Source organism: Scyliorhinus torazame, chromosome 10 (genome assembly GCF_047496885.1).
Source record: "Scyliorhinus torazame isolate Kashiwa2021f chromosome 10, sScyTor2.1, whole genome shotgun sequence".
NCBI classification, from domain to species: Eukaryota; Metazoa; Chordata; class Chondrichthyes; order Carcharhiniformes; family Scyliorhinidae; genus Scyliorhinus; species Scyliorhinus torazame.
Genome location: NC_092716.1, coordinates 193884665 through 193898472, shown reverse-complemented (window position 1 = coordinate 193898472; position 13808 = coordinate 193884665). Strand labels below are relative to the sequence as shown.

The 13808-nt window shown below is 46.1% G+C and overlaps 1 protein-coding gene across 4 annotated transcripts in view; it reads left to right on the top strand.

Moving 5' to 3' along the window:
* The window catches only part of syt9b (synaptotagmin IXb), a 145199-nt gene that overhangs the window by 117165 nt on the left and 14226 nt on the right, over positions 1 to 13808 (top strand). For 2 of the 4 annotated variants that reach the window (XM_072466223.1, XM_072466221.1), the window contains exon 6: positions 3247 to 3376. In XM_072466223.1, the coding sequence (XP_072322324.1) occupies positions 3247 to 3376 (130 nt within the window). Of the gene's footprint in view, positions 1 to 3246; positions 3377 to 11305; positions 11379 to 13808 lie in introns of all 4 variants that reach the window. The other 2 variants (XM_072466222.1, XR_011933063.1) reach the window with 2 other exon arrangements.

Below are 13808 nucleotides of genomic sequence, written 5' to 3'. Positions count from 1 at the left end.
CCACTCTTTTCTCATTTTAGGTGCGAATAGACCTGCTGTGTATTTCCAGCATGTTTTATTGTCCAGTACTTACAATTATTTACCTCTACAGTCCATGTGGTGTAGGTACATCCACAGTGCTTTTAGAAAGGGAGTTGCAGGATTTTCACCCAGCGGCAGTGAAGGAACACGATATAGTTCCAAGTCAGGATTTTAAACTGGATCCATGCCGGTATGTGAAGTTAAAACTAAGACAGAGCAGCTTTCTTTGCTGGAGAGAGTTTATTTAGTTCACATTCAACACGACTCCAACACACCAGTGTCCCAGCGGTCCCGATTTAGAGGTACACATCACCTGTTTAATAATGTAATTGTCACTAAACCACACCAATTTGATAAGGATGGTGTGGGGCTTAAATGGAACTTGAATGTGGTGGTGTTCACATGCATCTGTTTTTTAGCAAAAGTTGCAAGTTTAGAAGGTGCTGTCGAAGGCATCTTGGTGAATTGCTGCAGTGCATTTTGTAGATGCTATGCACAACTGCCACTGTGCGCCAGTGGTAGAGAGAGTGAATGTTTAAGTTGGTGAATTCAGTGCCAATCAAGTGGGTGCTTTGTCCTGGATGGTGTCGAGCTTCTTGGGTGTTCTTGGAGCTGTACTCATCCAGGCAAGTGGAACGTATTCCATCACACTCCTGAATTGTTCTTGTAGATGGTGGTTAGGCTTTGGGGAGACAGGTGAATGCAGGACTCCTAGCTTTTGACCTATTCTTGTAAACACAATATTTATATAGCTGGTCCAGTTCAGTTTCTGGTAAATGGTATCCCCCAGGATTTTGATAGCAGGGGATTACTGGATGGTAATGCCGTTGAATGCCGTGAGAAGATGACTAAACTCTCTCCTCTTGAAGATAGCCATTACCTGGTACATTACTTGCCACTTACCAACTCAAGCCTGCAAATTATCCAGGTCTTGCTACAAATGACTGAGGTAAAGTGATTAACTGAAATTTGGGGATATGTTGTGCCATCAATGGATAGCAAATCTGTTGGTGGGACTTTGAGCTTTAACCTTTACATGAAAATTTGATTGAAGAATGGTGCAAGTCCAAACTGCTTGCTACTTTCAACCTTTTGGTATAAGCCTGGAAACATTTTCTAGCTTTTGAGGATGTATTTGTATCTAAAATATTCCATAGAGTAACTGTGGCCCCAAGATATGTACTCAGTGAAGTCTTCTGAGAAAAGATTCACAGAAATCCGAAGGCCAACATGATTCTGAATGTACCCTTCACAAGGGATTTGAACATGCTGAAAACCTTTGAAACTTTCTAACTTTCCCAGTAACATTGAATCTAGACCAATCTAGACCAATCTCACCTCTTTGCCTGTGTCTGCAGCAATCAACATTTCCCACTGAGATGTGTAGGCCTGGACTATCCCTGCCCAGGACAACTCTGGCAGTCTAACCAAGCACTCAATGTATCTGGGGCTAGCATTGCCATTCTGAAAATTAAACAGCCCCTATTCTAAATGGCAAAAAAGGTGCCAGATCCATTCATTCCCCATCTCAAGTTGCTCTTTATTGGCTTATTTCAAACCCAAGCTGGGAGGCACGCTAATGATAACATATTCAGGATTAATTAAGAGCATAGCTCTCTAGCTTTTATTTTCAAGAGGATTGAGTTTGATCCTAAAAATACCAAGGAGAAATTAAAATTAACACTCCACGGTAAATGTAGACTATTTTGCAATGATGCCAGTTTTTCTTTTTGAAACTACCATTTTCCTCTTTATCCCTTTTTAAATCCAACCAAGCTGTGGTTCTGTTCAGTGGAAGACATAACTAACAAGTATGGCAAATGATTTTCATGCTGTTCCTTGATGAGCAATAAGGAGGCATATGTATGGCCTGTTAGGTGCCCTGCTCCCAACCAATCAATACCCTCTCCACCCTCTCACTTCCAATGCCTCATTTGGGAAAATTTCCACCTTTTGGAGAAAGCTCCAGTATAAATTTTTTTTTTAATTTTTAAAATAAATTTAGAGTATCCAATTCAATTTTCCAATTAAGGGGCAATTTAACGTGGCCAATCCACCTAGCCTGCACATCTTTGGGTTGTGGGGGCAAAACCCACGCAAACACGGGGAGAATGTGCAAACTCCACACAGACAGTGACCCAGAGCGGGGATCGAACCTGGGACCTCGGCGCTATGAGGCAGCAGGGCTAACCCACTGTGCCACCATGCTGCCACTGCCCCAGTGTAAATGAGAGTTGGTCTGGGACTCAAGCCTCCAAATTCGTCCCAACACTCTTACATATAAGTTGTTCTATCATGCAAATCTGATAAGGTCACATTTTAGCTCTGCACATGTGTATCCATTTTGAAAGGGTTAAAATCGGGCCCTTAGAATGCATTTACATTACAATAGTGAAGTTAATGCAAAATTACTTAATTTCACACTTACGCTAAAGTTAAGAATTTGCCTGCCCGGTTGTAAAATTTCACAAAGTGGGAGAGCATAACTGGAGTTCAGAAATTCAGGAATTTCCTGTTTTGCAGGATCCAATGGCCTCCTTGTCTAAAATCCCAAAATCTAGCCTTGCTGTGTATGTCTCTGTCTCTGGAGCACAAATTGGTAGTATCTACCCAGAGCCTAAATTCTAGAGTCGGATCTGGAGTGATACTGAATGTACTTCTCTCTGGAATCAATTGAAGTCAACTCTAAATCCAATAGATAGGATAGCTTAGTCATTCATGGTGTTGGGCAAGGAACTCTGAAGTTGTGAGTTCAAAACCCACTGTGGGTCCTTGTGAAATTGTATTCAGTGAGGAGAATAATTTGTCACCAGGCATCAGAAGATGATTATAAAAAACTAATAGATTTCAGGTTTTTAAACGAAATAGCAAATATTTCTGGGAAGGGATTTGAAGGGATCGTATACTCCCTACCGGGCCGGGTCTACACCCGACTCCGGTCTCTTCCTCAAGCCTGGTAATTGGACTCTTAATGACCTTGGACCTTCCAGTGATGAACAAGAAAATTAGCTCATCCCTACCTCACCAAACAAAATGGGAAGAAAGAGCAAGTTTCCTGTTGTAAATGAGAAAAAAACGTCATCACCATATCAGTTTATAAATGTAACCTGAGCGATTTCACTAGTTCTTAAACGTCATGTCTTCTAGTCACTCTGATCTGTTCATTCAAGACGTGATCATTGTTTTAACTTTTTAAGGAAAATTATTATGGCAAATTTTTCACAGTGTAGGTCACAACGAGGTCATCGGTGTGTGTCATGTGGGGAATGATGCAGAGAGGCTGGGCCGTGACCATTGGAGTGAGATGCTCAGCTATCCACGCAAACCTATCGCACATTGGCATCAGCTGGCAGAGGTAAGCAACTCATGATGTATCCACTAACCTGAAAAGAGTTTATATTGATGTGACAGAATCGTTCAAGGCAGTATATGTGCATGTGGAACACGCTGGATTGCGCTGTGCAACCCCCGGGACTGAGATAAATTAAGGTGGAAATTAGACATCGTCGCACTTGCTTAGATATAAAAATGGGGACAACAAGGCACAATCTCAGGGGAACTCCGCTCTGCACCCCAATCACATCTAATGAACATCAGACCCAAAATTGGGTCAGGGTGTATTTCAGATGGCTGCCTAAAATCATTTCTATTAAACCTCCTTTTCACTTTCTCTGCTCTTGAAAATAATCCCAGCAACTCCAGTCTCTCCGCATAACTGAAGGCGCTCATTCCTGGCGCCATCCTTGTACATGCCCTCTGCCCTCTCTCCAAAAGGGAAAGGCATATTTTAGTCATTTTGCTCGTTATCGTCCTTCAAGCCTTCTGCCTGGGCGGAATTCTCCGCAATCGGCGCGATGACCGGCGCCAAAAACGGCGCAAATCAGTCCGGCATCGCGCCGCCCCAAAGGTGCGGAATCCTCCGCATCTTGAGCGGCCGAGCCCTAACCTTGAGGCTAGGCCCGCGCCGGACTGATTTCCGCCCCACCAGCTGGCGGGAAAGGCCTTTGGTGCCCCGCCAGCTGGCGCGAAACTGACTTTGCTGTGCGACGCCTGCGCGGGAGCGTCAGCGGCCGCTCATGGCATCCCCGCGCATGCGCAGTGGAGTAGAGACCATGGCGAAGGCGGAAGGAAAAGAGTGCCCCCACGGCACAGGCCCGCCCGCGGATCGGTGGACCCCGATCGCGGGCCAGGCCACCGTGGGGGCACCCCCCGCGGCCAGATCGCCCCGCGCCCCCCCCCAGGAGCCCGCCCGCGCCTTGTCCCGCCGGTAAGAGAGATGGTTTAATCCACACCGGAGGGACAGGCATTCAAGCAGCGGGACTTCGGCCCATCCGGGCCGGAGAATCGCCGGGGGGGGGGCCCGCCAACCGGCGGCGCGATACCCGCCAGCCCCCGGCGATTCTCCGACCCGACGGGGGGTCGGAGAATCTCGCCCAGGAAGTCAGGAGACTTTTCTTCTATGAATTTCAATTCAATGCAATTCAATGCATTTTATTCTGGATGGGGGGATTTTTGGGGCAAGGCAGGATCAAGGTATTGAACTTGATGATCAGTCATGGTCATAATGAACGGCAGAGCAGGTTAAAAGGGCCGAAATGCTTCCTCCGGCTTCTATTTTCTATGTCTGATCTATGTATGATCCTTAAGACTTCTGCCAAGTAGAATGGAGCTAGTTTGTCCTCCTGCTGTGCCCCTTAATCTCTACATTTCCCACTAAGGTTGCAGTTGTAAACTCTGCCTTAATACTGGAAGCAGGATCTAACTGAACCAGAATAAAGAGGAATGGGATCACTCTTGTTAAAGATGGAGTCTTGCTGTGCTCCATTTCTGCATTGATTTGAGCCTTCGCATCCATTTCATGCTCCATGTTTAGCATCTTTACTTCATTTTCTAATTTTAGTGTGCTGATGAGTGATCTCTTTAAACAAAAGTAATGCATTATTCACACCTACATGAAACCATCCTAACCGGTTTGTAAAGAAGAGAATTTGCCAGACAGCATCTAATGAAACAATAACTGAAGCAATTTGAGTTAAATTAATTTTATTCTAGAAGATCAAATGCCATGTATTATTGAAATGAAAGGTGTAATATCATTGATAGCAACTTTACTATGTGGAAATTAGCAAGTTATTGAGATTGAATATACTTATGCCTTCTGTTTTGGATGGCAATACTTCTCAAATAGCTTCCACATTTTCACTGCAACATCGCTTTCCTGAAGTGGTTTTATCTTGTTTTAAATTCCCTTCTATCCTTCAGGGGCATGAGCAAGTTCAATGATTGACAATTCAACTCTGACACTTAACTTGTTACAGATCTTGATTTGTTAGAAAGATAAGCAAATAACTCAAGTTCTGCTTCACAGTTCTGGGGCGAAATTCTCCGGTATCGGCGTGATGTCCACCGACTGGCGCCCAAAACGGCGCAAATCAGTCGGGCATCGTGCCGCCCCAAAGGTGCGGAATGCTCCGCATCTTGGGGGGCCGAGCCCCAACCTTAAGGGGCTAGGCCCGCGCCGGACTAATTTCCGCCCCGCCAGCTGGCGGAAAAGGTCTTTGGTGCCCCGCCAGCTGGCGCGGAAAAGACATCGCCGGATGGCGCATGCGCGGGAGCGTTAGCGGCTGCTGATGGCATTCCCGCGCATGCACAGTGGAGGGAGTCTCTTCCGCCTCCGCCATGGTGGAGACCGTGGCGAAGGCGGAAGGAAAAGAGTGCCCCCACGGCACAGTCCTGCCCGCGGATCGGTGGGCCCCGATCGCGAGCCAGGCCACCGTGGGGGCACCCCCCGGGGCCAGATCGCCCCGCGCCCCCCCCCCAGGACCCCGGAGCCCGCCCGCGCTGCCTTGTCCCGCCGGTAAGGTAGGTGGTTTAATCTACGCCGGCGGGACAGGCATTTTAGCAGTGGGACTTCGGCCCATCCAGGCCGGAGAATCGCGGGGGGGGGGGGGGGCCGCCAAATGGCGCGGCGCGGTTCCCGCCCCCGCCGAATATCCGGTGCCGGAGAATTCGGCAACCGGCAGGGGCGGGATTCACGCCAGCCCCCGGCGATTCTCCGACCCGGCGGTGGGTCGGAGAATCTTGCCCCTGATCTCCATGTTACAAAACAATTATTGAGTAACTGACGGTGGTTCAAAAGAGATTTACATGGAATATACCAGAGCTAAGAGATTAGACAGAGATCTTTGTATCCTCACTGGCTACAGGTGAGGTCCCAGAGGACTGAAGAATAGCCAATATTGTTCCTTTGTTTAAAAAGGGTAACAAGGATAATCCAGAAAATTACAGGCTGGTGAACCTTACATCAGTCGTAGGTAAATTATTGGAGAGGATTCTTCGAGACAGGATTTACTCCCATTTGGAAGCAAGTGGATGTATTAGCGAAAGGTAGTATGGTTTTCTGAAAGGACGGCCTTGTCTCACTCACTTGATTGGGTTATTCGAGGAAGTAACAAAGATGATTGTTGAAGGTGGGGAAGTGGATATTGTTTACATGGACTTCAGTATGGCCTTTGACAAGGCCCCTCATGGCAGGCTGGTACAGAAGGTGAAGTCACACAGGATCAGAGGTGAGTTGGCAAGATGATACAGATCTGGCTCAGTCATAGAAGACAGAGAGTAGCAGTGGAAAGGTGCTTGTTGGAATGTAAGGCTGCGACTAGTGGTGTTCCACAGGGATCAGTGCTGGGACCTTTGCTGTTTGTAGTATATATAATTGATTTGGAGGAAAATGTAACTGGTCTGATTAATAAATTTGCAGATGACATAAAGGTTGGTGGAATTACAGATAGAGATGAGGACTGTCAGAGTATATAGCAGGATATAGATTGGTTGGTGACTTGGAAAGAGAGATGGCAGATGGAGTTTAATCTGGGCAAATGTGAGGTAATACATTTTGGAAGGTTTAATACAGGTGGAAAATATACAGTAAATGGCAGAACCCTTAAGAGTATTGACAGATAGAGGGATCTGGGTGTACAGATCCACAGGTCACTGAAAGTGGCAACACAGGTGGAGAAGGTAGTCAAAAAGACATGCAGCATGCTTGGCATTATGTATAAAAATTGGCACGTTATGTTGCAGATGTATAGAATCTTAGTTAGGCCCCGTTTGGAATACAGTGTTCAATTCTGGTGGCCACATTACCAGAAGGATGTGGAGGCTTTGGAGAGGATACAGAAGAGGTTTTCCAGGATGTTGCCAGATATGGAGGGCATTAGCTATGAGGAGAGGTTGGATGAACTTGGTTTGTTCTCACAGGAACGACTGAGGTTGAGGGGCGACCTGATGGAAGTCTACAAAATTATGAGGGGCATGGACAGAATGGATAGTCAGAGGTTTTTTCCCAGGATGGAAGAGTCAATTACTAGGGGACATAGGTTTAAGGTGCGAGGGGCAAAGTTTAGAGGAGATGTGCGAGGGAAGTTTTTTTTACACAGAGTGTAGTGGACGCCTGGAACTCGCTGCCGGGTGAGATGGTGGAAGCAGGTACGATAGAACATAGAACATAGAACATTACAGCGCAGTACAGGCCCTTCGGCCCTCGATGTTGTGCCGACCTTGCAACCACTCTAAAGCCATCTACACTGTTCCCTTATCGTCCATATGTCTATCCAATGACCATTTGAATGCCCTTAGTGTTGGTGAGTCCACTACTGTTGCAGGCAAGGCATTCCACGCCCTTACTACTCTCTGAGTAAAGAACCTACCTGTCCCCTCGTGCTAGACATCACCATCCGAGGAAAAAGGCTCTCACTGTCCACCCTATCTAATCCTCTGATCATCTTGTATGCCTCAATTAAGTCACCTCTTAACCTTCTTCTCTCTAAGGAAAACAGCCTCAAGTCCCTCAGCCTTCCCTCATAAGATCTTCCCTCCATACCAGGCAACATTCTGGTAAATCTCCTCTGCACCCTTTCCAATGCTTCTACATCCTTCCTATAATGCGGCGACCAGAATTGCACGCAATACTCCAAATGCGACGCACCAGAGTTCTGTACAGCTGTAACATGATCTCATGGCTCCGAAACTCAATCCCTCTACCAATAAAAGCTAACATACCGTACGCCTTCTTAACACCCTCTCAACCTGGGTGGCAACTTTCAGGGATCTATGTACATGGACACCGAGATCTCTCTGCTCATCCACACTACCAAGAATCTTACCATTAGCCCAGTACTCTGTCTTCCTATTATTCCTTCCAAAATGAATCAACTCACACTTTTCTGCATTAAACTCCATTTGCCACCTCTCAGCCAAGCGCTGCAGCTTATCTATGTCCCTCTGTAACTTGTAACATCCTTCCGCACTGTCCACAACTCCACTGACTTTAGTGTCATCAGCAAATATACTCACCCATCCTTCTACGCCCTCCTCCAGGTCATTTATAAAAATGACAAACAGCAGTGGCCCCAATACAGATCCTTGTGGTACACCACTAGTAACTGGACTCCAGTCTGAACATTTCCCATCAACCACCACCCTTTGTCGTCTTCCAGCTAGCCAATTTCTGATCCAAACTGCTAAATCAACCTGAATCCCATGCCTCCGTATTTTCTGCAGTAGCCTACCGTGGGGAACCTTATCAAACGCTTCACTGAAATCCATATACACGCAATCAACTGCTTTACCCTCATCCACCTGTTTGGTTACCTTCTCAAAGAACTGTGACGTTTAAGTGACACCTTGACAAATAAATGAATAGGATGGGAATAGAGAGTGTAGAATGTTTTAGGTTAGGCATGCAGCATTGTCGGCACAGGCTTAGTGGGCCAAAGGGCCTGTTCCTGTACTTTTCTTTGTTTTTTGTTTTTATTAGACCTATCAGGAAAGATTAAACAGGTTAGGGCTCTTTTCTCTGGAAAAGAGGAGACTGGAGGGTGACCTGATAAATTTTAATTTAAGGGTTTCACAGGGTAGATGTGGAGAAAATGGGCGGAATTCTCCCCTCCCACGCCGGGTGGAAGAATCACTATGGCGCCCCGTGAGTCCCGCCACGCCGCCCCGGCACCCGCACGCGAATCTCCCAACCCCATCCGGCGCATCGAAAATCACGGCTGGCCGCTGGGAGAATCGCCGTTTGTAACAGGTGAGCGGCGATTCTCTGGTCTGGATGGGCTGAGCGGCCTGCCCAACACGACGGCTTCCCGCCGGCGCTGTCCACACCTGGTCGCTGCCTGGTCGCGGGAACAGCGCGGGAAAGTTGGGGGGGGGCGGCCTGTGGGGGGGGGGGGGGGGTGTTCCTGCACTGGGGACGGCCTCAAAAGGAGTCTGGCCCATGATCGGTGCCCACCAATCGGCGGGCCGGCCTCTCTGAAGGAGGACCTCCTTTCCTCCGCCGCCCCGCAAGATCGATCCAACATCTTCTTGCGGGGCGGCCTCGGGGAGGACGGCAACCGCGCATGCGCGGGTTGGCACCAACCAACCCGCGCATGCGCTGGTGACGTCATTTGCGCGGCGCCGGCCGCGTCATTTATGCGGTGCCGCTTTTACGAGGCGCCAAGGCCTGGCGAGTGTAAATGACGCGACACCACTCCTAGCCCCCCTGGGGCGGGAGAATAGGGGGCTGGGAGCGGCCTCCAACACCGGAGTGAACCACTCCGGTTTTCACTCCGGCTTCAGGACTTAGTCTCCCGATGGGAGAATTGCGCCCATTGTTCCTTTTCCTCTTTCCATGAAAAAAGCATTTTGAATGGTAACATGACACAATAATACTGCAGTCACAAACAATAAATGCTTTTAATCAAATTGTCTAGTCCACCAACTGTGAGGAACCTACTTTTAAGTCACCCAAAAATTGATTCTGAACCAGGAGCGAAATTCTCCATCCCGCCCCGCCACATTTCTGTCCCGACCGGCCGGTGGGATTCTCCGTAACACCGGCCGGTCAATGGGGTTTCCCATTGTGGGGCAGCCCCACGCCGTCGGGAAACCCCCGGGCGCCGGCAAAACGGAGACTCCCGCCGGCGCAGAATGACGCCCCATATACTAGCTTCATTGGTCAAATCAGTTACTTAATTAAAACTGAAATAAAACTTTTTAAAACATGCTTACAAGAAATAAGAGTAGGAATGTACTTCTGAGGCTGTATAAGGCTCAGGTCAGACCCTATTTGGAGTATTGTGAGCAGTTTTGGGCCCTGTATCTAAGGAAGGATCTGCTGGCCTTAGAAAGGGTCCAGAGAAGTTTCTCAAGAATGATCCCTGGAATGAAGAGCTTGCCATATGAGGAGCAGTTGAGGACGGTGGGTCTATACTCGTTGGAGTTGCGAAGGTTGAGGGGGATCTTATTGAAACATACAGGATACTGAGAGGCCGAGATAGAGTGGAGAGGATGCTTCCATGAGTAGGAAAATCTAGAACCCGAGGGCACAGCCTCAGACTGAAGAGACGATCCTTTCAAACAGAGATGAGGAGGAATTTCTTCAGCCGGAGGGTGGTGAATCTGTGGAACTCTTTTCCGCAGAAGACTGTGGAGGCCAGATCACAAATGTCTTCAAGACAGAGATAGATAGGTTCTCGATTAATAAGGGGATCAAGTGTTATGGGGAGAAAACAGGAGAATGGGGATGAGAAACATATCAGCCATAATTGAATGGTGGAGCGGACTGAATGGGCCGATGGCCTAATTTTGCTGCTATGTCTTAAGGTCATATGGCATTTGAACCTAAAAACAAGTTTCAACTGACTGTAAAATGCTTTAAGATGTCCACTATATTCATTAAAGGTGCTTTATGAATGCAAGTTTTTCTTTGTTTTTCTTTAATGGAGGACTACAAAATTATGAAAGTTTTGAAAGAGTAACTGGTGAATTATTGGTCTCACTGTTTCATGAATTAGTAACAGTTAGTACCATCGAAAAGAATTCTGCACCTCTCTAAGACTCCTTCAGCAGCATCTTCCAGATCTCTACCAGCCATAAGAGAAAGGACCACAAAAACATGGGAATACCACCGCCACCTGAGAGTTGCCCCCCAATTCAATCACCACCCAGACTTGGAAATATATCTTCAGTTCTTCACTGTCCCTGGGTCACAATCCTGGGACTCCCTCCCTAACAGCACTGTAACTGTATCTACACCACATGAACCACGGCTGTTCAAGAAAGCTGCGCACAGTCACCTTCTCAAGGGCAGTTAGGGATGGGAAGCAAGGGTTGGACTAGCCAGTGATAACTACATTCTGACAATGATTCTTTTAAAGAATGCAAGGGGTCAGGGACTAAGATTTACTGGTATCCCTTGTTTAATAAAGACCGAAGTTAGAACACTTGTTTTTTCACACAGTACATGGAATGCTTTACTGCTGGTGTCCAATAAAGAAGAGGCAACAGACCTGGGAAAATAACAGTGTTTAAAGGTATTTGGTGTTATTAATGTGTGAATCGCCTGGCAATTTGTGTAACAGGGAGAGATAGGCCATGCATTGCGAATCACCAAGTTACAATTTGTGTTATTCCACCTTGTAGAAACAGCTGCCCACCCTCAACCTCCTTACAAATTTCAAGAAATTGATGCCCTTGTCCATTAAATTCATCATAGAAAGTGAAGGCTGGTACTTCACAGTGCAAAGACCCTTTTAATGAGATTTGTATTATCCAGCCTAGTAACACAACAATGTAAACTGTGGAGGTTTTCCCACAGGCAGTGAATTGTTCGAGATCTTTAAAATTTAAAACTCACATTTATTAAATTTTTTCTTTCCATCTCTTTCTTTTCTCTCTCTCATTTCATCCAATTTTTATTTCCCTCTTTTTAATACTCCTTCTGGCCCTGATTTGACTCTAATTCTCTCATTTCCTACCCTGTTCATTCCTCAACCTGTTCCTTTCTCATTCTTTAAATCTCACTTGTTAAGAGGATAGGTTGTTGGTCCTGTCATTCGCTGTGGTCTCAAATTCCCTCTTACACTCGCTGCACTGTCAGCACACATGCCCAGCACCTTACATGACAAAAGAACTTTGAGCCCCACAACAAACTCCATGCCATTAAGTAAATTAGAAGATAATTGTATAATATTTTAAAAGGAATATTGAAGGTTTCTGGAAAAGGACTGTAAGTAGGATTAGAGAAGATAACTCAATCCGAGGGGCTAGCTAGCAGCAGCACATATGACGGACAGTCATAGAGTCATACAGTGCAGAAGAGGCCATTCGGCCCATCGAGTCTGCACTGACAAAACTACACCAAGGGCACAATTTGGTGGGAAAAAAAGAGTCCCGTTTTAGTCATTTAGCGGGGTGTTTCCCAGCACTTGCAGCGCCAAGAATGACCTACTATTAAAAGGGACTCAACTTTTTTGGGGGGTTTCGGTGAGAAACGCCCAGCCAAGGCCTCACTTAGATCCATTTCCTGCACTAACGAGCTCACCCTGTCCATATACCTCATAATCTTATACACCTCATCAGGTCCCCCCACAGCCTTCTCTGCTCTGAAGAAAAAAACCTGAGCCTATCCAGCCTCTCTTCATCGCTCAAATGCTCCATCTTGGTGAATCTGTTCTCACCCCCTCCAATGCAATCACATCCTTCCTATAGTGAGGCGACCAGAACGACACACAGTACTTCAGCTGTGGCCTAACCAACTTTTTGTACAGCTCCTCCACATTCTCATCTATATTGTCTATATATATATATATCATGAACAATAACGGACCCAGTGGTACGCCACTGGAGACTGGCCTCCAGTCACACATACCACCTTCTGTCTCCTACCACTAAGCATGGCCTCCTTCTGTGCTATAATTTCTACAATTCCTTTCATTTTAATGGCAACGTTAAACAATAAACAGATTAACAGCTGCTTTAAAATGGCGGACAAATTAACATTTGATGAGTTGAATGCTGATAATACATTAGAAGGCCCCTCTTGTGTTCCTGTATTTTTGACCACTTGCGTGTCTGCTCTCTGACCACCTGAATTTAACAAACGGCTGGACAAAGCCAGCCCACTGTCCAGAAGTTCAAGTATTGAACTAAATCATTTGTTCTCCAGATTCCTGTAAAGCCCCATCTCCACTGAGCCTGTCAATCCTGATAATTTGATTGAAGGACCAGAGGTATCTCTCTGATCATTTTAGTGGAAGCTAAACAATACTCTCCACAAATTGAGATGTGCTATAAGGCAAACAGTTCGGAATCGTAGCATCTTACAGCACATTCAGTCCACCGTGCTTGCTAAAGAGCATCCGATTAATCTCATTGCCCTGCGCTTTTGCCATTGTCCTGTAAATGTTTTACTTTTCAATATTTATCCAATTCTTTTTTAAAAGCTAGTAATGATTTTGCTTCCATACCACCCTTTAAAACAATGCATAACAATTCACATAACAATTCACAGTGAAAAAAAAATCTCCTCATCTTGCGTCTGGTTCTTTTGGCAATTACATTATTACAATTAAGCGATTATTATTATTATTCTGTGTCCTTTGGTTATCCCCGCACCTCCCAGTGGAAACTTGAATAGTGTAAAATTTGAATACTACCATTGATGAAAATCATAATATAAATGCATATTTTCAATTACTTCAGTAATGATAACAATTACAACCAAAATCATTTTCAGTTGGACTTATTGATTCCCCAGTGAACTAACAAAGTTCATTGAAAATGGGGTCAGTTCCAACCCAGGTGGCATGACTATATTGGTAGCTGTGAAGGTTTGGATGCGTGATATGTTCAACCAGGTGCCTTCCAGGTCATTGGCTTCATGAAATCTGCTCGATGTCAACAGAATTAGGCAAAACCGCCACAGGCCTGTCAGAAAATACAACTTGTCATGAAAGAAGGTT